This window comes from Blastomyces dermatitidis (genome assembly GCF_000003525.1).
Source record: "Blastomyces dermatitidis ER-3 genomic scaffold supercont1.5, whole genome shotgun sequence".
NCBI lineage: Eukaryota > Fungi > Ascomycota > Eurotiomycetes > Onygenales > Ajellomycetaceae > Blastomyces > Blastomyces dermatitidis.
Genome location: NW_025544778.1, coordinates 5182184 through 5207146, shown reverse-complemented (window position 1 = coordinate 5207146; position 24963 = coordinate 5182184). Strand labels below are relative to the sequence as shown.

Below are 24963 nucleotides of genomic sequence, written 5' to 3'. Positions count from 1 at the left end.
ACCAACCGTTACAAATCATCACCCTCACCACCAACCACCAAACCAGGCCATAATGTATGTGTATGGAGTAAGGTTCCAAGGTTTGCCACCATTGGCTGCTGCTTCTTGCCATTGGTTAATGAAACCCTTCCAGCTTAGCTTTTAAGACAAAACCTTGAACGAAAAAATAAAAAATATGTTTTAGAAAAAAAGCAAATACGTTTGATACCAAGCCGCTCTCTCCCGCAGTACACGCCACCTTACAATACCATACCAGCTAATACCATTCTATACCCTGTGGCAGAAAGACTGTTGATGATTACTACACCTACCCTAGTCACGTGCCACCCCAACCTATTTAGTGTAACTCAGATCACACAACTGAAAATAGATATTTAATAAAAATATAATAATAAATAATAAATAATTATTAATTATTATTACTAAGTAATTATAACTTTTATAATTAATTACTTTTATTTATTATATATAAATATAAAATAAAATCTCTATATATTAATATTAATATAAAATATAAAAATATAAGATTTATAAATAGTTATTTTAAATATTTACAGCTTAGTATAAAATATACTACTATACTAGTAATTAAAAGCATTTATAAATAATATTAAAACTGATAAAAAATGATTATAACTTCTATCTATATAAATTATATAATTAAAACTCACTAGTTAGTTAACTCTGTTAATTAAATAAGTGATAAGAATAAAGATAAGAAAATATAAAGCTTTTCACTTAGTTAATTTTATAAGTTTGAGCTCAGCACTGATATTATTCTCAGATAAATATTATAGTCTCTAACTGTATATATCTATAATTGAAGAATAGCTTCTTTCAGCAATATTTATTGTATGTATGAATTGAATCATGATTAAATACATTCTGTACAATTCAGCGCAGAGCTTTGTTCTCTGCAATGCTGCGGGGGCGCAGGGCGGCGGGCAACGCAAGCCTTTGGAAGTTGCGACGACGCATCAATAATGCATCATGCTGTCCGCCCAACAACGACATTTGTGTGCCATCTTCGCCGCCAAGGTGCGAATAATATTGTCATTTCATCCCTTGGCGGAGCGGCTTGGCGAGGGTTCTGACGCTTGGCGCTGGTGCGGAGTGGAAAAAGCGGGATTGAAGAGGACCGGGGGCTTGGCGGGGGGGAGTGGGTGGGAGAGCAATTCCTTGGCTGTTTGGTTTTTGTGTTTGTTCTTGTGTTGCGCCGGGAATTGGTATAGTATTATTGGGTTATATTGTGCGATTGTGGGAGATGGTGAATTTTTGAGATGTGGGGTATTTGTTCAACACAGACAAGGGGGTGGGAAGGGGATATATAGAGGACGACCAACCGGCTAGCGGAGGATAGAATAATGGATGAATTAGACAATCGTGTTAAGTACAAAACTCCTTGTCAGGTTAGTTACCATTTGGTACTACGGAGACAGAAGATCCTGTTGTGGTTGACTTAAACTAACTTAAACTCCGATTAGGTTGCAAGCTATCTCTGCGGACGGGGTCGAGCCCTTGCTTGCTTGGGGGGTGATTTGCTCTGTTTTTCTGCCTGCAATATCCTTTCTGAAAATTGGTGCAACCCGTTTATCTTACTGATATCTATAATTGCCCGTAATTTATTAGCATGCAAGCGATGGATTTTTGCAAAGGGAATGGAGGGACACTGTTGGGTATGTATGTACATTGTACATTGTACAGTCAGTCCATATCTTCATTCTACTTGGCACTGGGGACGGGGACCACCGCTAACTTATATCCACAACGGGCCCTAGACACTGCACTGGCTAAGGCTGCGGGGACCTTGCATTGGATCGCGAGATGGGGTTACTGAGATAACTCGCTCTCTCCACAGCCAAGAAAGAGCTGGCAGCAGTATATGCCTTTTTACCTGTAAGTTATAACTATATATATATGAGGCATTGACAGGAAAACTCTGGCTTACTGATGCTCTCAACTCCGCGGTCTGTCTGTCTGTCGCTTCTCATTTGAATCAATAAATATCCCATCAAACAGACCAATCATGCATACTACGCGATGGTTAGTTAGTGGCAATACTCCCCGCTGTTGCAGGCCCGGCCCAAGCCAGCCCAATCTGACTCTGACAAGTCCGCGACGCCCAGCACCAAATGTGGAGAGAGAACACCCGCTCCAAAAACCTGGGGATATTCGAGAACCAGGAATTCACCATCGGAGAAACTGCACATACTTCAGGCTTTTGAAGATAAAAAGGATAGAAAATAATAATAGAAAAATAAACATGAGCTATGGTTGTCGACGCGATCAGGACCATCCTCAGGACCATCTTATTATCAGTTGTTGCATGTCTCTTCCTGCCCGTCTACCCTTGCTTCATCGTCAGCTTCGCTGCTGAGAAAGCCGCTGATGAGCGGAGGGCAGAGGGCCTCATGGAGCCCATCGTGGGCCTGGCTTCAACAAACCCAGAAGAGAGAAGAAAGCTTTCCATAACCCCCTCCATGCTTGAGGAGGGTCACTCCTCCAACGGCCGTGCGAACGGCGTCAATAACGTTCTCACGAACAACAGCACCTCGTTCGATGCGGCGCGCAGCAAGGACAGGCCGAACAGGGTCGGGAGACTATTATCCAAACTGCCATTTGCCAAACCTCCCCGAGTTCCTTTATTGCACTTACTGCAACAATTCACTCTCTACACACATGACTGAGAGTTGCGGCTTTCTCACGCTGCACAGCTCTCTCTGAGATGCTGGCACTGGTTTGCAACTCACACAGTCTCTCAGTTCAGCACATACTGTGTGCATGCAGTTCTGTGTGCTAGGGCCGTGTTGATCATTATGATCTGATATGATACTCACTTTTCACAGGTCATGTTTTATTTGAGAGGGGAGAGAGAGAAGATGTAACTGTGATTTTATTAAGAGAGAATGAATAATTAGTAATATTGAATATAATTTAATTCTTCTATATTTAAAATTTGATTAGTTTATACTCTTCAATTTGAGGGTTTCTAAGAGTGTTTTAATAGTTTTTATACCAGCTTGAACTTAGTGATGAGTTGAAGAAGAAGAGAAAGAGAGAAGAAAGAAATAAGAATAACTTATCTTTATAATATGAAAATAGAGAATCACTGCAATTATTCTCTCTAATAATTAGACTGGCCGCCGGGACCATGAATTTCACATTTGATCTCATTTGATCTGGTCCCATACATTTCTTGGCGTGAATCCCGCTGGGACTGGCTATCAAAAAACCATGTAAAGTGACTATATATCAGATTTTAAAATGGGACCATGACATGAAAAAAATGAGAAAGTGGTTTCATTTGGTTTCATTTAGTCCCATTCTTGGCATAAAGTTACTATTTTTAGACATTTTAAGGTTTTTTTTAGACTATTTTTAATTTTTTAAAAAGTAACACTTTTTGATAATGCTCAAATGAGATTTAAAGTCATTTAAAGCAATAAAAATAATTTAAATTGAGAAGTGAAAATCATGGTCTCATTTGAAAAATGTGACAAGAGTAGACAGTAAGTCTCACTGAGACAGTATGAGACTACTATTCAATGTTAAAACTGTGTAATGAAATCAGTCAAATTGATAATAAGTAGACTGGCCGCCGGGACCATGAATTTCATGTTTGGTCCCATTTGGTCTGGTCCCATACATTTCTTGGCGTGAATCCCGCTGGGACTGGCTATTAAAAAAACAGGTAAAGTGACTATATATCAGATCTTAAAATGAAACCATGACTTGAAAAAAATGAGAAAGTGGTCTCATTTGGTCCCATTTAGTCCCATTCTTGGCATAAAGTTACTATTTTTAGACATTTTAAGGTTTTTTTTAGACTATTTTTAATTTTTTAAAAAGTAACGCTTTTTGGTAACACTCAAATGAGATTTAAAGTCATTTAAAGCAATAAAAATAATTTAAATTGAGAAGTGGAAATCATGGTTTCATTTGGAAAATGAGACAAGAGTAGACAGTAAGTCCCACTGAGACAGTATGGAACTACTATCTAATGTTAAAACCGTGTAATGGGATCAGTCAAATTGGTAATGGGACTATCAAAAAATCTGGTCCTGGTCTCAGACACGGTCACACGGTCAGTCTAATAATGAGACTATCAAAAAATCTGGTTCTGGTCTCAGACACAGTCACACAGTCAGTCTACTAATAATAAAGATCTGTTTTCTGCATGTATCTCTGATATAGATTATATGATAACTGTATACAAAGAATATCAACACTGCATGTATTAAATAAAGATGATATTACTATGTAATACTGTAGCTGTTTCTGTATATCTCTGAAAGCTGTTAATATTTTCTTTATCTCTTTATATTTGATAAGTTAGTAATATATTTCAATGCACTCTTTCTTTCATCATTATTATTATTATCATCATTATTATTATCATTATCATTATCATTATTATTATTATTATTATTATCACTATCTTCATCATTATTATTATTATCATCATTATTATTATCATTATTATTATTATATTATTTCTGACTGTCTCTTCTGCCTTCACTTCTCTTCAACACTTACTGAAATCAATTATGTTATTTCTCTTCAAATATTCTGTAGTTCTGCAGACTATCAAGGCGTGTGAGCACTGTCACAGATTGAAGAGAGAGAGAAAGAAGGTATTTAAGTAAGAGAAGATAGATTGTAAGACATGTTATAATGTCTTAAAGAGACTCTGTAAGAAAGTAGAATGATAATGATTTTAAGTAACACTTCTGATAGATTTAGACTGAACTAAGTATAGAAATAATATGAATAGCACTGCTTATGAGAGATTAAAGAAGAAGACAGTGAAGAGTCTCATACAGTAGTAATAAAATCAGAAGAAGTTCTGAGAATGATTTGAGTTTAAAATAAAGAGAGAGAGAGAGAAGAAGAGTATTACTGTAAATAAACAGCAGCAGAAGAAGATTAAGAGAGTGTTAAAGTAAGAGATAAAGAAGTTAAAACTGATAAGTTTTTTATTTATTAAGAGATAATGATTTTTAATAACACTTCTGTTCTCTAATTGATTAGCAGAAGCTGATAGAGAAGAAGAGAATTAAGACCTTGTTCAGGTCTTGAATGCACTTCATGATTCAGAATATTGAGAAGATAGCTTTACTCTCTGAGCATGTCAATCTGCTTACTACTGAGATGAAACCTGAGACAGCAGATCAGAAAATGTGAGATTTTGAGACATAGATTAACCTGACTGAGAGAGAGCAGTAGAAATTCTTCTCTAAGAAGATAGTGAAGAGAGATTTTAAGATGATTATCACTTCAGATAAGAAGAAGAAGAAGAAGAAGAATAAGAAGTAAATTATAAAGAATGATAAGAAGAATGAGAAAGAGAAGAAGTAGATTTTTTTCTTTTTATATTAATTAGTTATAAGTTTAAGTTTTTAATTATTAATAATTAAAATTGATTTTGAGTTTTTAAAAATTATTGTACAAGTTGTAATCAAGTCAGAAATGATATATATATATATATATATTTAACTATCATGATTCACAAATCACTATAATGTATAAGTATCAACATTTTTTCAACATTGATATTTACAATATTAATATATTTTTAATAATATTATCTGATAATATAATTTGATAACACTCTCTTTTACAATATTAATATATTTCAAGAAATATGACAGAGATTAATTAAGATTGTTTATTTACTTTTATATATTAATAATATTCAATCTGAGTTAGTACTAAAATTATAACTAAGTTAAGAAACAAGATTATTTTCTCTTATATTAATTCTTCTTATACACATCAGTGATCAGTTATTGAAAATAAATTATTATCTTTCTTAAATTATTATCATGTCTTCTGAATTCACTTCTTTCACTTCTTTTACTTCTATTGAAGATTTATAAACTCTTCAAGAAATCACTGTGAATCACAAAGTCTACATTATTTACAATTCAACACAGAATACTCTCTTTCAATTATAATGAATAATCACTTCATTCTTCACATCTAATTCCAGGTCATGAAATTTATGAAAAACTTAACACAAATATCAAGATAAACTATGAAATAATTATCAACAGATTGTATTATAGATTACTGAAGAGTCATCTCTCTGCTATAATCACTGTAACTTCATTCAGAAACATTCATTATAAACTGATTATAACTCTGAAGAAATTTCTTGACATCTGAAGTCATCAGAATGCAGATAATAAAAGAAAAATAATTAGAAAATTACTACTGAGCTGATAAGTTACTCTATCAGATAATAATTTTTGATAACACTAACTTTCTAATTTGAAGAAAATTATGTGAAAATAATCATATATTAGTACTCTGATTTCACAACTCTTATCTGATAACTTCTATGAATAATTATTTTATATATATATATCTCTGAATCTTTCTCTTTGATTAATTGAAAACCTCAAATTCTGAACACTTCTTTAAATGCTTAATTCAAATCTTCATATTTCACATTGATTCTGTCTTCAGTTCAATCTTGAGATACACTACAAAGTTAATATACAATATCTAGAATCAGAGTTGAAGAATCATTGAAGAGTGTCTCTCACAGTGAATACATGAACTAGTACAAATAATCTTACATTTATGAGAGTTATATATTATTATATTGATAAGAACTGAACTTATTAAGAGATATTAATTGAATTTGAATCATTGATCAGTAGTCATACTGAAGATTATATAACAGAGGTATTAATAACTGTGATTAAAAATAACTATTGAGATATTAGTCTCAGTCTTCTTACAATTACAACTGATAATACTGTGAATAACTACACTATGATAAAGAGCTTGAAGTAAAAATTGACTTTGCATTTCTGAAATGATAAACAAGATTATATTCTCTGCATTACTCATGTGATTCAACTTATAATACAAACACTGATAAAGAATCTTAACATTGAGATAAAAAATAATGAGATGACTGATTCTTAGAATGAGAATGAGATGAAAGTGATTACTCAAGTAACTTTTACATTCACTTTGTAAAAGATAATGTTTTTTGACAACACTTTTTAATATTGTTTTTTGATAATGCTTTTTGATAACACTACTGTTAATTTTGAATAGATTGACTAATAATTTAAATATCACAGATTTAAAACATTGCTAATGTGATTTATATCTTCTCTAAATAATAATAACAATTTCATGATATTCAATAAACAAATAAATCAGTCATATTACTGAATATGATACAGAATGTTAGAACACAGTGAAGTTCAACATATGAGATAACTATTCAGACTCTTCAATTGCATCAGATGATTGATCATTGAGTGTAACACTCTGATCAGAAAAAGATTCAGATATTGAAACTTTCTGATATGAAGTGAACTCAGTTGAAATATGTAATTGATTTACTGTTTCAGTTTTATAAGATAACAAAGACAGTCTCAATCACTTATATATCAATGATGCAGTCAGTCTGATGAGTGTATAATAGTTTATTTACTTATCTTGAGAAGTAGTTGAATCACTTAAAAAGAAATTCAGTCTGAAATGATACTATAGCACAGGCTATTATTACTGTAAGAAATAAACTAGCATATTACTACAGCAAAACTGAACAATCTTTTACAGAGTATTATATTATAGCAGCTCTACTAGATTTCTTCTGTTGAGTTAATATCTACACTTCTCAAGATTGAATAGAGAAGAAATGAGACTTGTATATCAAATTAGTCTGAGACTACTACAATGTCAACTATCAGAGATTTGAACAAGCAGATGTTCAAGATATGAAGATAGTGAAATACAATTCTCTAGTAAGTAACAATCTTTGATAATACTTCATATCTCATAGAACTATAATACTAACTTTGAAACAGAACTTACATACATTGATTACAACTGAAAATCAGACAAAACTACATACTTGTAAAACTGAATTTGACTGTTATCTTCAAGATAATCTGATGAATTTACATGCTAAATCAATTCTAGAGTTATGAAAAATTGTTGAGAGTACATATTTAACTATTACACTGATGACATGTGATATTCTAACAATTTCATTAACAGAGGTGAGAATGAAGTGAAAGTTCAACTCAAGTTGAGATATTTATCACTATCACTGAGAACAATTACAAGGAGAAATAATTAAGAAACTCATGATTATAAAACATGAAATTATCAGACAGTTTAATACCTCTGATCACAGTATATCAGAGAAGTGTAGTTTTCATAAGAAAGTGAAGAATAAACTTACACAAGAATCTATTTAGTTGTTTCATGAGCATTATCAATAATTATTACCAAATTCTGATTATATAAGCAATCACTGAATGAACTGAATGAGACTGATTTTAATCTTCAGTCTCAGTTTCATTCTGATTTTAAAAGAATGATCATCTTTCACAGTTTATTCTGAGAAATTACTCTCATTTCACTGTTCTTGAATTAAATCTGATCATTTTTCATGTCATTTCTCTCAGAAATGGTTCATTTTCAGATTTTTTTTAGGCTTGATTCTGATGAGACTCACGCCAAGAAATGTATGAGATCAGATCAAATAAGATCAAATGTGAAATTCATGATCCCGCCGGCCAGTCTACTGCAGACACATGAGATCAAGCTATCTTAATCTCTGAGAATACTCAGAGATCGGGTGAGATTAGTTTCAATGAGCTGTTCACTGTAGTGATCTGAGTGAGCAAAGAGAGATAGTATAATGTATAAGACAGAATCACAAAGATGAAAGCTGCTGAATCTAGTCACTGAACACTGTATTATATAGAGGTTGTGTAAGAGTAGTGACTAGCAGATAAAGAAAAAGTGTAAGAAAAGAGATAATGAATTGATTATCAACTGTAAGAGTCAGCTGCAAAAGACAAATATTATTATATATATTTCATTCATTTTCATATATCACATGTTTAATCTATTTTCAATGTCACATCATCTGAAAAACATCAAAAATAAAGAAAATCTCAAAACTTGAGATCTGCAAGGAATTCAAGAGTTGTAAGTCACTCTTACAATAACACTGTGCATATCTCTGATTCCTCTACTGCTCTGTGTACAACATTAATGTTATTTATCACAAGATTGACTGAAATGCCAATATAGAAATGCGTACACATACACATAGAGAAATTAAAGAAGAGTATGAAACTCACAGAATCAGAAGCCAGAACAGAAGAGACAGAGACAGAAGAAATAGAAGAAGAAGAAGACACAGAACTGAATGAATAACAGTGAGAGTCACTCAGAGCTGAACACTTATAACTCAGTGTGCACACAATCTTCTCTGCAGAGAAGAGAGAGAAAGCAACAGAAGAAGCTTAAGAGTGAAAGAGAGTAGTCTCAGTGACATGATCATCTTCAATTAGAATAATCTCTGACACTGAAGTAACTAAGAATTATTGTTAGTGTATGAAACTGTAAAAGCAGAGATGATAATTACTGAATAAACACTCACTGATCTTAGAATTATACATACAATTACAACACACACAAGGCTTCTCAGAAAGAGAGAGAGAGACATGAGAGAATGCAGAAAGCAGAACACAGCATGCAAACAGCTCATTCTCATAATAACATTTCAGACAGAGTGTACAAGTCTCACATTCACAGGTGTAAAAGAGTATAACATCCATGTTTCTGTTTCTGAAAACACAGATATCTTTTGCCTGCATCATGAAGTCAGATAACAGATGTCAGAGAATAGACTGATACAGATCTATCATCTCAAAGAAATTCATTAGAGCAGATATTCTTATAATGTTAAACTTTATAATTGTGAAAAGCTTCTTGATATCTGTGAATATCACAACTTTATACACAGTAAAACTTATAATAATTTTCTCTAAGAACAGAAAAATCAGCATCAGAAAGAAAAGATGAAAAAGAAAAAAGACTTACAATCTTGACACTGTTAAGAAAGAGAGTGATTCTCTGATATAAATGAACAATTATCTCATCACAAATATTTAAAATGAACATAATAATCAATGTTCATGACTGAGCTTTAGATAGTCATGTTATACATCATCTTCATATAATAAATTGTTCTAGAGATCAGTAAGAAGAGTGAGAGTGTACACACTGAGAAATATAGTTCATCAAGTCTACACAACATCTTCTTGAAACAGAGAGAGCTGGTAACAAAAGCAGAGACAGTAAAACCAGAAGTGATAGAAGTGAGAATTACAGGAACAGAGATAGTGAGAGCAGGAGAATCAGACACAGAGATAAGTGTAGAAGATTAAGAAGAAGCAGCAGAGAAAGAAGTAGTAGAAGAAGCAGAGAGAGATGTGAGAGACTCAGTTATATATAATATAAGCAATTTCTTTATTATCACATTCTTCAAGTTCTCAATCAATGATTCAATATTAAGTTTACTATTATCAGTGAATACAGATCTGGCAACATATGAAGATTCTATATAAATAAAAACAACATATCAGCATCTGCATTCATGCAAAATCATGCTAGAAAACATGATTAGAAACTCACTGAGAAGAAAAACAGTCAAGAACATATAAGAAGATGAAGAGAGTGTGTCATTCATAATAATATATTCTGATAATTGTTAGAAGATAAACAAGTTCTGATCACATTTCACAACATGTTACACACTTACACTTACTGCTAATAAACTGCTCAGTATGAGCACTACAAGAACACTTGTTATGAGAACAAGAAGTCATTGCTAGAAACACATACAATGTAATAGACAAATAAATAGAAGGTGTTGAACAAAAGAAGAGATAGTAATCTGAAATGAAATAGTGATAGTGTTTAATGATGACAATGATGAAGAAGATGATTGAAGAATGAGAAAAGTTAGTGAATAAGTGATGTAATATAGTAGAAGTTTCTTTGTAAGAGTGTATGTGAAACACTAGCTGAATCAGAGATAGATCATACAATTACAAAACACTAGTGACAAGCTAATCTGCATGAAGCTAGAGTGTATGACATGATTATATGAGTGTGACTGAATCTGATGAGAGAGAATGTAGTTCAGAAGAACATACAATCATTGAATAATAACACAGCTGCTTTCAAACTACTAGCTTACAAGTGTAAAGAGGCCATCGCGGCTGCTAATTAATTTAGCATACAATATTACAATATATAAGAAGCCGGCGTACGCCTGTAATTGTACTCTGGCTTAAGTAGACTGACCGGCGGGACCATGAATTTCACATTTGGTTCCATTTGGTCTGGTCCCATACATTTCTTGGCGTGAGTCCCACCAGGACCAAGCCTCAAAAAAATCTGAAAATGGACCATTTCTGAGAGAAATGGCGTGAAAAATGACCAGATTTAATTCAAGAACAGTGAAATGAGAGTAATTTCTCAGGATAAACTGTGAAAGATGATCATTCTTTCAAAATCAGAATGAGACTGAGACTGAAGATCAAAATCAGTCTCATTCAGTTCATTCAGTGATTGCTTATATAATCAGAATTTGGTAATGATTATTGATAATGCTCATGAAACAACTAAATACATTCTTGTGCAAGTTTATTCTTCACTTTCTCATGAAAACTACACTTCTCTGATATACTGTGATCAGAGGTAGACTGACCGTGTGACTGTGTCTGGGACCAGGACCAGATTTTTTGATAGTTCCATTATCAATTCGACTGATCCCATTACACAGTTTTATCATTAGATAGTAGTTTCATACTGTCTCAGTGGAACTTACTGTCTACTCTTGTCACATTTTTCAAATGAGACCATGATTTTCACTTCTCAATTTAAATTATTTTTATTGCTTTAAATGACTTTAAATCTCATTTAAGTATTATCAAAAAGCATTACTTTTTAAAAAATTAAAAATAGTCTAAAAAAAACCTTAAAATGTCTAAAAATAGTAACTTTATGCCAAGAATGAGACTAAATGGGACCAAATGAGACCACTTTCTCATTTTTTTCAAGTCATGGTTTCATTTTAAGATCTGATATATAGTCACTTTGCATGGTTTTTTGATAGCCAGTCCCAGCGGGATTCACGCCAAGAAATGTATGGGACCAGATCAAATGGGACCAAACGTGAAATTCATGATCCCGGCGGCCAGTCTAATCAGAGGTATTAAACTGTCTGATAATTCCATGTTTTACAATCATGAGTTTCTTGATTGTTTCTCCTTGTAATTGTCCCTGATGATAGTGACAAATATCTTAACTTGAGTTGAACTTTCACTTCATTCCCACCCCTGTCAATGAAATTGTCAGAATATCACGCGCCATCAGTGCAACAGTTGAATATGTACTCTCAACAATTTTTCATAACTCTAGAATTGATTTGGTGTGTAAATTTGTCAGATCATCTTGAAGATAATGATTAAATTCAGTTTTATAAGCATGTAGTTTTGCCTGATTTTCAGTTGCAATCAATGTATATAAGTCCTGTTTCAAAGTTAGTATTATAGTTCTATGAGATATGAAGTGTTATCAAAGATCATTACTTACTAGGGAATTGTATTCCACTGTCTTCACATCTCAAACATCTACTCATTCAAATCTCTGATAGTTGACATTGTAGTAGTCTTAGACTAATTTGATATACAAGTCTCATTTCTCCTCTGTTCAATCTTGAGAAGTGTAGATGTTAACTCAACAGAAGAAATCTAGTAGAGCTGCTACAGCATAGTACTCTGCAAAAGATTGTTCAGTTTTGCTGTAGTAATATGCCAGTTTATCCCTTACAGCAATAATAGCCTGCACTATAGCATTATCTCAGACTGAATTTCTTTTTGAGTGATTCAACTGCTTCTCAAGATAAGTAAATAAACTGTTATACACTCACCAGGCTGACTGCAGCATTGGTGTATAAGTGATTGAGACTGTCTTTGTTGTCTTATAAAACTGAAACAGTAAATCAATCACATATTTCAACTGAGTTCACTTCATATCAGAAAGTTTCAATATCTGAATCTTTTTCTGATCAGAGTGTTGCACTCAATGATCAATTGTCTGACACAATTGAAGAGTCTGAACAGTCATCTCATATATTAAACTTCATCATATTCTAACATTCTGTATCATATTCAGTGATGTGACTGATTTATTTATTTATTGAATATCATGAAATTATTATTATTGTTTAGAAGAGGTACAAATCGCATTAGCAATGTTTCAAATCTATGATATTTAAATTATTAGTCAATCTATTCAAAATTAACAGTAGCATTATCAAAAAGTATTATCAAAAAACAATATCAAAAAGTATTATCAAAAAACATTATCTTTTGCAAAGTGAATGCAAAAGTTACTTGAGTAATCACTTTCATCTCATTCTCATCTCAAGAACCAGTCATCTCATTATTCTTCATCTCAATGTTAAGATTCTTTATCAGTGTTTGTATCACAAGTTGAATCACATGAGCAATGCAGAGAATATGACCTTGTTTATCATTCCAGGAATGCAAAGCCAATTTTTGCTTCAAGCTCTTCATCATAGTGTAGTTATTCGCAGCATTGTCAGTTGTAATTGTAAGAAGACTGAGACTAATATCTCAATAGTCATTTTTAATCACAGTCATTAATATCTCTGCCATATAATCCCCAGTATGACTACTGATCAATGATTCAAATCCAATTAATGTCTCTCAATAAGTTCAGTTCTCATCAATGTAATAACATGTAACTCTCATAAATGCAAGATTGTTTGTACTAGTTCATGCATTCACAGTGAGAGACACTCTTCAATGATTCTTCAACTCTGATTCTAGATATTGCATATTGACTTTGTAGTGTGTCTCAAGGTTGAACTGAAGACAGAATCAATGTGGAATATGAAGATTTAAATTAAGCATTTGAAGAAGTGTTTGGAATTCAGGGTTTTCAATTGATCAAAGAGAAAGATTCAGAGATATACACATGCAAAGTAATTGTTCACAGAAGTTATCAGATGAGAGTTGTGAAATCAGAGTACTGATATATGATCATTTTCACATGATTTTCTTTAAATTAGAAAGTTAGCATTATTAAAAATCATTACCTGATAGAGTAACTTACCAGCTCAGTAGTAATTTTCTGATTATTTTCCTTTTGTTGTCTGCATTCTGATGACTTCAGATATCAGGAAATTTCTCCAGAGTCATGATCAGTTTATGATGAATGTTTCTGAATGAAGTTACAGTGATTGTAGCAGAGAGATGACTCTTCAGTAATCTGTAATACAATCTGTTGATAATTATTCCATAGTTCATCTCAATGTTTGTGTTGAGTTTTTCATAAATTTCATGACCTGAAATCAGATGTGAAGAATGAAGTGATTATTTATCATGATTGAAAGAGAGCATTCTGTGTTGAATTGTAAACAACATAGACTTTGTGATTCACAGTGATTTCTTGAAGAGTTTGTGAATCTTCAGTAGAAGTAAAAGAAGTGAAAGAAGTGAATTCAGAAGATATGATAATAATTTGAGAAAGATGATAATTTATTTTCAATAACTGATCACTGATGTGTGTAAGAAGAATTAATATAAGAGAAAATAATCTTGTTTCTTAGCTTAGTTATAATTTTAGTACTAACTCAGATTGAATATCATTGATGTATAAAAGTAAATAAACAATCTTGATTAATCTCTATCATATTTCTTGAAATATATTAATATTGTAAAAGAGAGTATTATCAAATTACATTATCAGATGATATCATTAAAAATATATTAATATTGTGAATATTAATGTTGAAAAAATGTTGATACTTATACATTATAGTGATTTGTGAATCATGATAGTTAAATATATATATATATATATATCATTCCTGACTTGATTACAACTTGTACAATAATTTTTGAAAACTCAAAATCAATTTTAATTATTAATAATTAAAAACTTAAACTTATAACTAACTAATATAAAAAGAAAAAAATCTACTTCTTCTCTTTCTCATTCTTCTTATCATTCTCTATAATTCACTTCTCATTCTTCTTCTTCTTCTTCTTCTTCTCATCTGAGATGATAATCATCTCAAAATCTCTCTTCACTGCCTTCTCAGAGAAGAGTTTCTGCTGCTCTCTCTCAGCCAGGTCAATCTGCACTCTAAAATCCTGCATTTTCTGGTCTGCTGTCTCGGGTTTCACCCCAGCAGCAAGCAGATTAACATGCTCAGAGAGCAGGGCTGTCTCCTCAATATTCTGAATCATGAAGCACATTCAAGACCTGAACAAGGCCTCAATCCTCTTCTTCTCTGTCAGCTCCTGCTAATCAATTAGAGAACAGAAGTATTATCAAAAATTGTTATCTCTTAATAAGTAAAAAACTTACCAGTTTTAGCTTCTTTGTCTCTCACTTCAACACTCTCTCAATCTTCTTCTGTTATCACTTATTTACAGTAATACTCTTCTTCTCTCTCTCTCTCTTCATCTTGAACTTAAATCATTCTCAGAACTTCTCCTGGTTTCATCACTGCTGTATGAGACTCTTCACTGTCTTCTTCTTCAATCTCTCACAGACAGTGTCATCTGCATTATTTCTATACTTAGTTCAGTTTAAATCTATCAGAAGTGTTACTTAAAATTGTTATCATTCTACTCTCTTACAGAGCCTCTTCAAGGTATTATAACATGTCTTGTGATCTGTCTTCTCTCACTTAAATGTCTTTTTCTCCTCTCTCTTCAATCTGTGATAGTGCTCACGCGCCTTAATAATCCACAGAACCGCAGAATATTTGAAGAGAGATGACATGATTGATTTCAGTGAGTGTTGAAGAGAGATGAAGGCAGAAGAGACAGTCAGAAATGATATGATAATGATAATGATGATGATGATGATGATAATGATAATGATGATAATAATAATGATGATGATGATAGTGATGATGTTAATAATGATAATGATGATGATGATAATGATGAAAGAAAGAGTGCATTGAAATATATTACTGACTTACCAAATATAAAGAGATAAAGAAAATATTAACAGCTTTCAGAGATATACAGAAACAGCTATAGTGTTGCATAGCAACATTATCTTCATTCAATGCATACAGTGTTGATATTCTTTGTATGCAGTTATCATATAATCTATATCAGAGATACATGCAGAAAACAGATCTTTATTACTAGAAAGAATGATTACAGCAATTCTCTGTTTTCATATTATAAAAATAAGTTATTCTCATTTCTTTCTTCTCTCTTTTCTCTTCTTCTTCAATTCATCACTAAGTTCAAGCTGGTATGAAAACTATTAAAACACTCTTAGAAATCCTCAAATTGAAGAGTATAGACTAATCAAATTTTAAATGCAGAAGAACTAAATTATATTCAATATTACTAATTATTCATTCCTCTTCAATAAAACCACAGTCGCGTCTTCCCTCCCCCTCTCAAACAAAACATGGCCCGCGAAAAGCGAGTACCACGCCAGGTCATAATGACCAACACAGCCTCAGCACACAGGGCTGCATATGCACAGCGCATGCTGAACTGAGAGACTGTATGAATTACAAACTGATACCAGCATCCCAGGGAGAGCTGTGCGGCGTGAGAAAGCCACAATTCTCAGTCACATGCACAGAGAGTGAATCATTGCAGTAAGTGCATGTGCATTGCATGAAAGTAATACTTTTTGATAATACTCAGTCTCTGATATCATGAAAATAGAGTCTCTCTGTAAGATCTGTTTTTACCAGAAGTCAGAAAATCTTATATTTCTCAAGATTATCTTCACCTGCCTTGTCTGTGAAATTGATGAGAGAAATCATTGATTTCAGTGTTCTGTCCTTGATACTATTCAAGTAACAGCAGAGTTCACTCTAGTCACACTTTTTGAGTGTATATTTTCTAAATATTCACATTTATACAGATATATACTGATTATTTATTAGATGATATTAAGACAATGACTCATCACAGCTGTGTTACTCTCACTGTGAGAGATACATAATTAATAATAGACATTGCAAAGACTCTGAGAAGTGAGTATTTTGAGAGTGCTGCAGCCCTGCAATCTTGATTTTTTTTTTTTTTATTTTTTGTTTTTTTCTTTTCCTTTTCTTTTTTTTTTTTTTTTTCTTGTTTTTATTTTGTTTTTTATTTTTTGTTTTTTTTTTATATTTTATATTTTTTTTATAATTAAAATTATATGAATTATGATCTGTATTCAGAAAAGTAATGATATTTAATAACACTCTCTGTTGAATTTTCAACAAATGAGCACTATGTTATGATATTATGTAAGTGAGAAGTGATTTCATGATCTCATTTGATATCATTCTCAATAATGAGATCAGAATGAAAATGTGACTAAGAATTCAAACATATTCTTTATTCAGAACTAGATTTTTATTTGAAAAGTGAATCTGAAACCTTTAATATTTGAAATAACATGATTTGAGATCAATGTGATAAACATAAACCATGATCAGAAGTAATGCTTTTAGGCAACGTGACAACTGTAAAGTTTGATCCTGGTCCCAGACACGGTCACACGGTCAGTCTAGGCTTAAGCAACCTTTGAATCACATATCAGTGAGATTAAGCTGATATGAATAGTATCAGATATAGAAATCATACTTTGAAAGCAGCTTTACTTATCTGACTTAATATTCTATCAAGCTCTTTGTTGTTAAGAAGTAACACAGATTTGTATAATCAGTGAGAACTTGTACTGAGTACTTATTACTCTGAAGATGATATTATCAGATTTTAAAGAATTTAATAATTACTAACATCTCTTAATTATGAGTATTATATCTGCTCTATGTAAGTGATAACTTCTTGAAGAAGAAGATTACTAATCTTTATTTACAGTGTCTTATAGACTCTGTAAAAAAGTCTTCTCTTACAGACATTTTATTATCTGTATTCTCAGTGATTATTATCTCATAATTCTTTCAACATTGAAAGATCTTCAGTATCAACTGTGAAAAGATTTCATAGATCTTATTTCTGAATACATCAGTCTCACACTGACTGAGTAAGTCAGAATTAAAGTGATTCAGTATTATAATATCTATAAAAGCTTGCTTCAATTCTGTAAATACTCTCACAGTGTCTTGAGTGAGAGTAAATAATTCTATTTTTCTGTCTTTAACACTTCTCTTTAACAGATCTGTAAGAGAGGTAGTAATCTGTGAATATGTATAGATAAATTATCTATAGAAATTTATAAATTCTAGAAACATCTATATCTTACAGTATGTCTACAGTGCTGATCAGTTCTTAATGATGAAGATTCAGCTTCTGTCTATTAAAATATTAATAATCTCAATAATATAATCTAAGAAATTAATCTTCTGCATGTAGAATGAGCATTTTTCAGTGTTTATATAGAGTTGATACTATCTCAAGTGACTCAATACTTCTTGAATATAAGTATCATGTTCCTTCTCTGTTTTCAAGAAGATTAGAATGTTGTTTAAGTATATTATATAGAAGACATTGACAAGGCTCTGCAGTGTCTCATTTATATAGATCTGAAAGATGACTGAAGTATTATAAAGATTAAAAGATAAAACAAGATATTCAAAATTACTGTACTTAGTATGAAAAGCTGTTTTTCAAATATCATCTTTATTAACTTTGATTCTATGATAGATATTCTGTATATTAATTTTTAAGAACATCTTTGCTTCAGATAATTGATCAATTATCTTATTAATTAACAGTAATAAATAGTGATTTTTAATCATCATCTTATTAAGATCTCTGTAGTCTATATATAGATATAGTCTATCATTCTTCTTAAGTATAAATAGTATAAGTGTCTCTACTGAACTCTTTGATAAGTATATTCAGTTCTTCAATTATGCTTTTTCAAGATATTTATACAGAACATTCAATTTCTTTACTGACAAGTTATAAAGAGGTCTGTGCAGTGCTGTTATATCATCTTCAAAATAAATCTTATATTATATCTTGATATCAGAAAACTTCACTACTTTCTTTTCTAAAAATATATTCTTATAATCTGTAAAGAGATATCATATTTATCTGTCTTTAATAATGAATACTGCTGTTAATCTTATAGTGAGAATAATAACTTCTTTATCTATTTTCAAGTCTAAGTCATCTGTTACACAGTATATTGACTCTATCTTTTTCTCAAGATTTCTTCAATGAAACTCTTCAGATTTCTCTATTACTATCTCTTCATTAGTGAGACAGTACTATCACATCTAAGTAACTCAGTTAATAAGAGAATTGTTTTCTCTTAATTACAGAAGATCTAGAATAACATTCTTATCTATGATATTAACAGTGTGAAGAAGCAGACTACTCTTCTTAAAGATTTCTTCTAAGTCTGTGATCACACACTTCACTTAAATTATATCAAAACAGTGATATTTCATTTCATCAGTAAATTTCATATAATCTGATAGATCTATCTTCTTTCAACTCTTCATCAAAGAAAAGAAATAGAATATGAAGTTAGTATTCATCTCAGAGTTAAGTAGGCATCTCACTGATATCTTCTTATTCAGAGTATTTATTGTGATTATAACATGAACTTAGAGATGTGAGAATTATCAATTCTTTATTTCTTTTTCATCTTTATCTTTCATAAATATATTTATCAGAAGAAGAGTTAACTTTAAGAAGATATTTTCTCAGTTTCTTCTCTTCTTCAGCTTCTTACAATTACTAGTATAGTAATTATCAGCTTCACAGTTAAAATAGAGATCTTTGTTAAATCTTTTTTAATATTTCTTCACAGTGAGTGAAGAATCAGAATACTTGAAATTCTTCTTTATTTTCTCTACACTGAAGCTGTCACAGTATTATTTAGATTTCATTATTAATTACTTAGAAGAGATCTTATTGATTTTTTTCTCAGAGTATTAATTATTCAAATAGATTCAGAAAGTTAAGTTAACAAGCTCAGTGTAATTAATTAATAAACTCTGATACTGTAATATTATTATTCACATCTTATAAGTTAGCTTTGTGAGATAAAGCTATATTTTTAATTAATTCAAATTATCAGTCAATTTCTCTTAATATTCTTCAAATCTTGTATTGAAATTGAAAGAATTCTTATTATCTTATTAATATAATAAGTTAAATTACTATATCACTGTAAAGTCACAGTTGTAGTAATCTTCAATCTGATTTAGTAGAAAGTTTTTGAATTCTTTTTAAGTTATAGTAGTATTAATACACTCAAGCTCTCTCTTTTTAATAGTTTAAGTAGTTGCAGAGATGCTTTCAAGAAGGTTGACAGTATATATTACTTATATCTCATGAGTATTAAACTAACTCAGATTAAGATAGAATTTTCATTTAAGAGTACAGATAAAGTTATAAAATTCAGACAATATATTTTTCTTATAATTTGAAGAATCTTCAATCTTAATCTATCTCTATAATAGATGTAGATGTGTAGAGATCACAGTAATAGCAGAGTAATTAAAAATGTCATATTAAAATATACAGTAAGTTTAGAAATCTCAGATTTCTGCTAAGATAGATTATTATTATTATTATTCTTCAATTATAGATATATACAGTCAGAGACTATAATATCTATCTGCGAATCTTTAGTTCAAAGAGTTTTTCCTATATCTATAGAGTCAACTATTATACACTTATCAATTTCAGATATGTAAAATCAGAAAATTTCAGCTCAGAATATAAAAACTGTTTATAAATTACAGTATTTCAATATCTTTTGATACTTTGAAATCATTTGAAAATATCATGATAAAGAAAAAGAAAACATAGTCTTAAAGATAGATATATTAAATAGATAGATAGAAAAGAATAGAAAGAAATAAGTATAGTAAAGAGAGTTATAGAATAAGATCTCTGCAGTTTATATCTTAAGCTATATACATATTTTAACACTCTATATAACTGACTGCTGTCTCTGTTCTCTCAGATCTGCTTCAGAGATTATTATTCTTTCTAAAGAGTTACTGCTCAGCTAGCTTCTGTAACTAGCTTACTTATAAGTGAGATTCTCACTAAGAATAATATCAGAGCTACTCAATTCTAGTTAAGTCTCTAATCTTTTAACTGTCAATCTCAGCATTTCAGCCTATTAATTGACTGTCACAGTCTTGCTTATACTAATCATCTATTAAGAATGTCTAGGTCTTATCTCATCTAGATTCTTACTAGACTCAGAGTGTTCTAATCAGATAGTTTTTAAATCTCATTTTCTGAAAGTGAGTATCTAGAGTGAGAGAGATGAGATCTAGTGTAAGAATAAGTGCTCGCAGGCGATTATTCGGGTGTTTGCAGCTTGGCGTGATATGTACTGTTAACTACTAGAAGTATTCATGATAGAAAGATAAAATGTAGAGATTAAATGTATAATAGCATTTAAGCTGAGTTGTAAATAGTATTCGCGAACTTCAGTCTATATAGTTATGTGTAGTCAAGGGCCGCTAGCTCTATTAATTACATAAGAGATAGAAATAGAGATAAAGAATCTGTGAGAAGTGAGATTTCTTATATACTCTTCTCTCTCTAAGACTTTGTCTGTGAAGTCTTTCACTAAGTGACTTCATAGAATCAGCTCAGTACTGCAGTAATACTCACTAAAAACTCTTTATATCTATAAAAAATCTTAGTGAGGAAAAATCCCTTATTACTATGAAGAGAAAAGAGTCTGTCACTCAGTTTCTTATTCTATGAGATTCTTTGTAATCTACAGATTCTTCTCTAACTATTACACAGATTCATCTCACATCTTTCATACAGAAGAGTTCTGATTAACTCTCAATTATTTTCATGAGATTCTTATATAATCATTACACAGATTCATCTCATAGATGAATCACTCTCTGTGAGATTATTCTTATCAAAGAGAAACATTTATAAGTTAATCTTTCACTTATTCTTATAAATCATTGTTCTTTGACACTGTAGAATTATGAGGAATTTTTCATTCTTTCACTAACTCTGTAGAATTATAGAATCAAGATATCTGTGATCTGCAATTACTCTTTGTAGTCATATAGAAAGATTCAGGCCTGTGATTCATAATCACTCTTATTTACTAGAGTGATCTGACTGTTTCATGAGATTATTCACAGTGTAAGCAAATCTCTCTAGAGTAGTATAAATATCTCAGATCTGTTCATGAAATCTCATCTTCTTTTCTCTTTTTCTGTAATAGCTCTCATTCTCATAAACTGTGAGTATTCTCATTTATCTGCAAAGTGTTTTCACTCAGATAATAGAGAGAGAGTGTTTCTGACAATATTTATATATTGATTCAAGAACTTCTCAAGAATAAAAAATTTTTCAATTTCAATATCTTTATAAATGATATCTGACTGCTACTGAGCTTCTTGTGAGTGTCTCTGTGACTTCTCTGATCACTTTTTATCAGCTGATAAAGCAGGAACACTGCTGCTCATGACTGTATCTTCATTCTTCTCAGTCTTATCACTGCATCTGATCTTCAGATCAGCAGCTCATCTCATCTCTCTTTCAGATCAGTTTCTGACTTCAAGCAGTGCAGTTTCTCTCTTTGCTGTAAGTCTTCTTATAAGTAATTTCTTACAGATTCTAGCTGATAGTTTTTATAAAGCTCTCAGTATTATCAGTGTCTTCTACAGTCTTACAGGTCTACAATCATTCTTTCCCTGCTTACACAATCTCTGACCAGGTATATGTGAATATGCCTAGATTCTCTATCAATGATTCTCACACTGTGATGCATTTCTACAATCTTATTATTAATGAGAGATAGGTCTCTGAGTATCTGTAAAATCTGAGTAATCAAGACAATGTGAATATCATGAATTTATGACAGAAGTTGATCTGAGTAGATGAGCTCTCTCTTTACATCTTAATTATTTTCAGACTGAATACTTCAGCATAACTGAGAGAGTGAACACAGCTTTGTAAGAGATATCTGATCACATATACAGACAGTCAGCTCTCAAGGCTCTGCTGCAACTGTGTATACTCTGATATTCAGCTTCTCTGAAGTCTGTGCATTTCTGATGATCTTTATATTAAATATAATAATTGTCTGTACTATAAGCATAATACTCTCTGCTTCTTTGAAGAGAGAAATTGATAGTTATAAGAGAGTTGAGTGTCACAGATGTTAAGAGTGTGAGTGTGAGTTTTCTTTATTTTTTCTTTATTAGTCTCTAAATTGTGTTTGTAACTCTGTTTGTTTTCTTGTTTTTTAGCTTTAATAAGAATATAATTTCTTCTTTTCTTATGTACACTGCAGACTGTTCATTTCAGTAGAAACTCATTATCTTATAGACTAGAATTCATAAATAACAGTATTAATATCTTTATTATAATCAGATTCTTAGTGAAGACTGCATCATTCTGACTTATCAGAATTCACAGTATAAAAGTCATGTCTTAGCTTCTGCAGATATCTTATCTGTCTGAATGATTCTTAAGTGAACTTATTCATCTTATCAGAATACTCTTATCACTGAATCTTGAATCAGAGCTCACAATCTCACTTCTCTGAGTCAATAATTTCTTTAATCTGATATTCTCTTTCACTCTCTAGTACTTTATAAATAGAGTGATGAGTCATAGAGTTCTCTTCTACAAATTCCTTATATTCACAGAGTAAAGAGACATGAAAAACATTATATATCTATAACTCAGATAACAGTTTCAATCTGTAGAACTGTAAACTAACTTTCTTCATAATCTTATAAGACTCTGTCTGTAAGAGATTCAGCTTCTTACTAGATCTCTGTATGATAATGTTTTCTAGACTCAGTCAGACTCTATTATCTTTCTTGAAACTCTTTATAATATGCTTAAAGTCATAGTATCTCTTCTGATACTCTTAAGTCTTTCTCAAGAATTTGTGAGCTTTCTTCTGAATCTTCTGAATTTTCTCAGTCTGTTTATAGATATCATCACACTCTATAGTGTACTCTCATGAGTTCATTAAGATCATCTGTGAATGAGTCTCAGTGAGTATCTCAAAGAGAGTTTTATCTATACTGACATGCTTTGAGTTGTTGTACATAAACTCTGTAAGTGATAATCAATATATTCAGTCATTCTGATTGTAATTGACAAAGCACTGCAGATACTGTTTTAATATACTTATCAGACATTCTATCTAATCATCTATCTGTTGATAAAAAGCTGTGCTTAGATCTTGTGAGATCTTCAGTATAGTTATCAGATCAGATCAGAACTCTTCTATGAAGATTGATTCTCTGTCTGAGACAATGTTCACAGATAATTCATGCAATCAGATCACATCACAGATGAAGATATGAGTTAAATTCTTTGACTTCAAGTTCTTACAGATGAGTATAAAGTGTGTTATCTTAATGAAGTAATTCACTATTATCAGCACACTGTCAAAGCAGGTATTATATATGTTCTTACTTTCAGAGAGACTCACAAGAGTATTCATTTCTAACTGTTTCCAAGGTTTTTATAAAATGAGTAGAGGAGTAAGTTCTTCATATGACCTGAACTACACTACTCATAAACCCTGATAAACAGTATAAGAATTTACTATCTTCTTCACAAGTTCTTGCATCTTCAGTCAGAAGTATTTTCTTATAAGTAACTTATAAGTTCTAGTATCTGTAAAATGACCTGCTAGAGAAGAGTTATGATGCCTTTTAATAAGTTCTATATATAGAAACTTATTCACAGACATATAAATTCAGTTCTCTCTTTATAAGAGATTATTTAAGTCTCTTTAATTCTTTATTTCTGCAGAATTGATCTCTGCTATAAGCAGTTTCTGAATATACTGAGTATATTTATTCTTCAGTTACAGTTCAGATAATCTGAATAGAAGATCTTATAAAGACTTATACTCTGTTTTCTCTTATATCAGATCTTTCACAGTGTTTCTTGAAGCTTACAAACTCTTCAGATTATAGATATTCTCTTCAAGAATTCTCACAGAGATTCTCAGAGTGTTGACTCTCAGTGTTATAGAGAGTAGTTATACAGGCTTCTTCTCTCTCTCTTCTCTCTTCTCTTACAGAGAATTGAAAGACTCTTCAGTCAATCTCTTTATAACACTCAGTCTGAGCATCTCATGAAGCTTTTCTGTCTTCTCTAGTTTCTCTATATC

At 31.3% G+C, this 24963-nt stretch overlaps 2 protein-coding genes across 2 annotated transcripts; one reads left to right on the top strand and one right to left on the bottom strand.

Moving 5' to 3' along the window:
* Positions 1–1149: 1149 nt before the first annotated feature.
* Positions 1150–2687, top strand: BDCG_05619 (uncharacterized protein; the record flags this gene model as incomplete). The annotated part of the gene is made up of 4 exons (XM_045421310.1): positions 1150–1409; positions 1485–1676; positions 1779–2043; positions 2113–2687. The coding sequence occupies exon 4, from the start codon at positions 2271–2273 to the stop codon at positions 2685–2687; it is 417 nt and encodes a 138-aa protein (XP_045277225.1). The 5' UTR covers positions 1150–1409; positions 1485–1676; positions 1779–2043; positions 2113–2270.
* Positions 2688–14888: 12201 nt separating this feature from the next.
* On the bottom strand, positions 14889–15119 carry BDCG_05618 (uncharacterized protein; the record flags this gene model as incomplete). The annotated part of the gene is made up of 1 exon (XM_045421309.1): positions 14889–15119. The coding sequence occupies one exon, from the start codon at positions 15117–15119 to the stop codon at positions 14889–14891; it is 231 nt and encodes a 76-aa protein (XP_045277224.1).
* Between the last annotated feature and the right edge of the window lie 9844 nt (positions 15120–24963).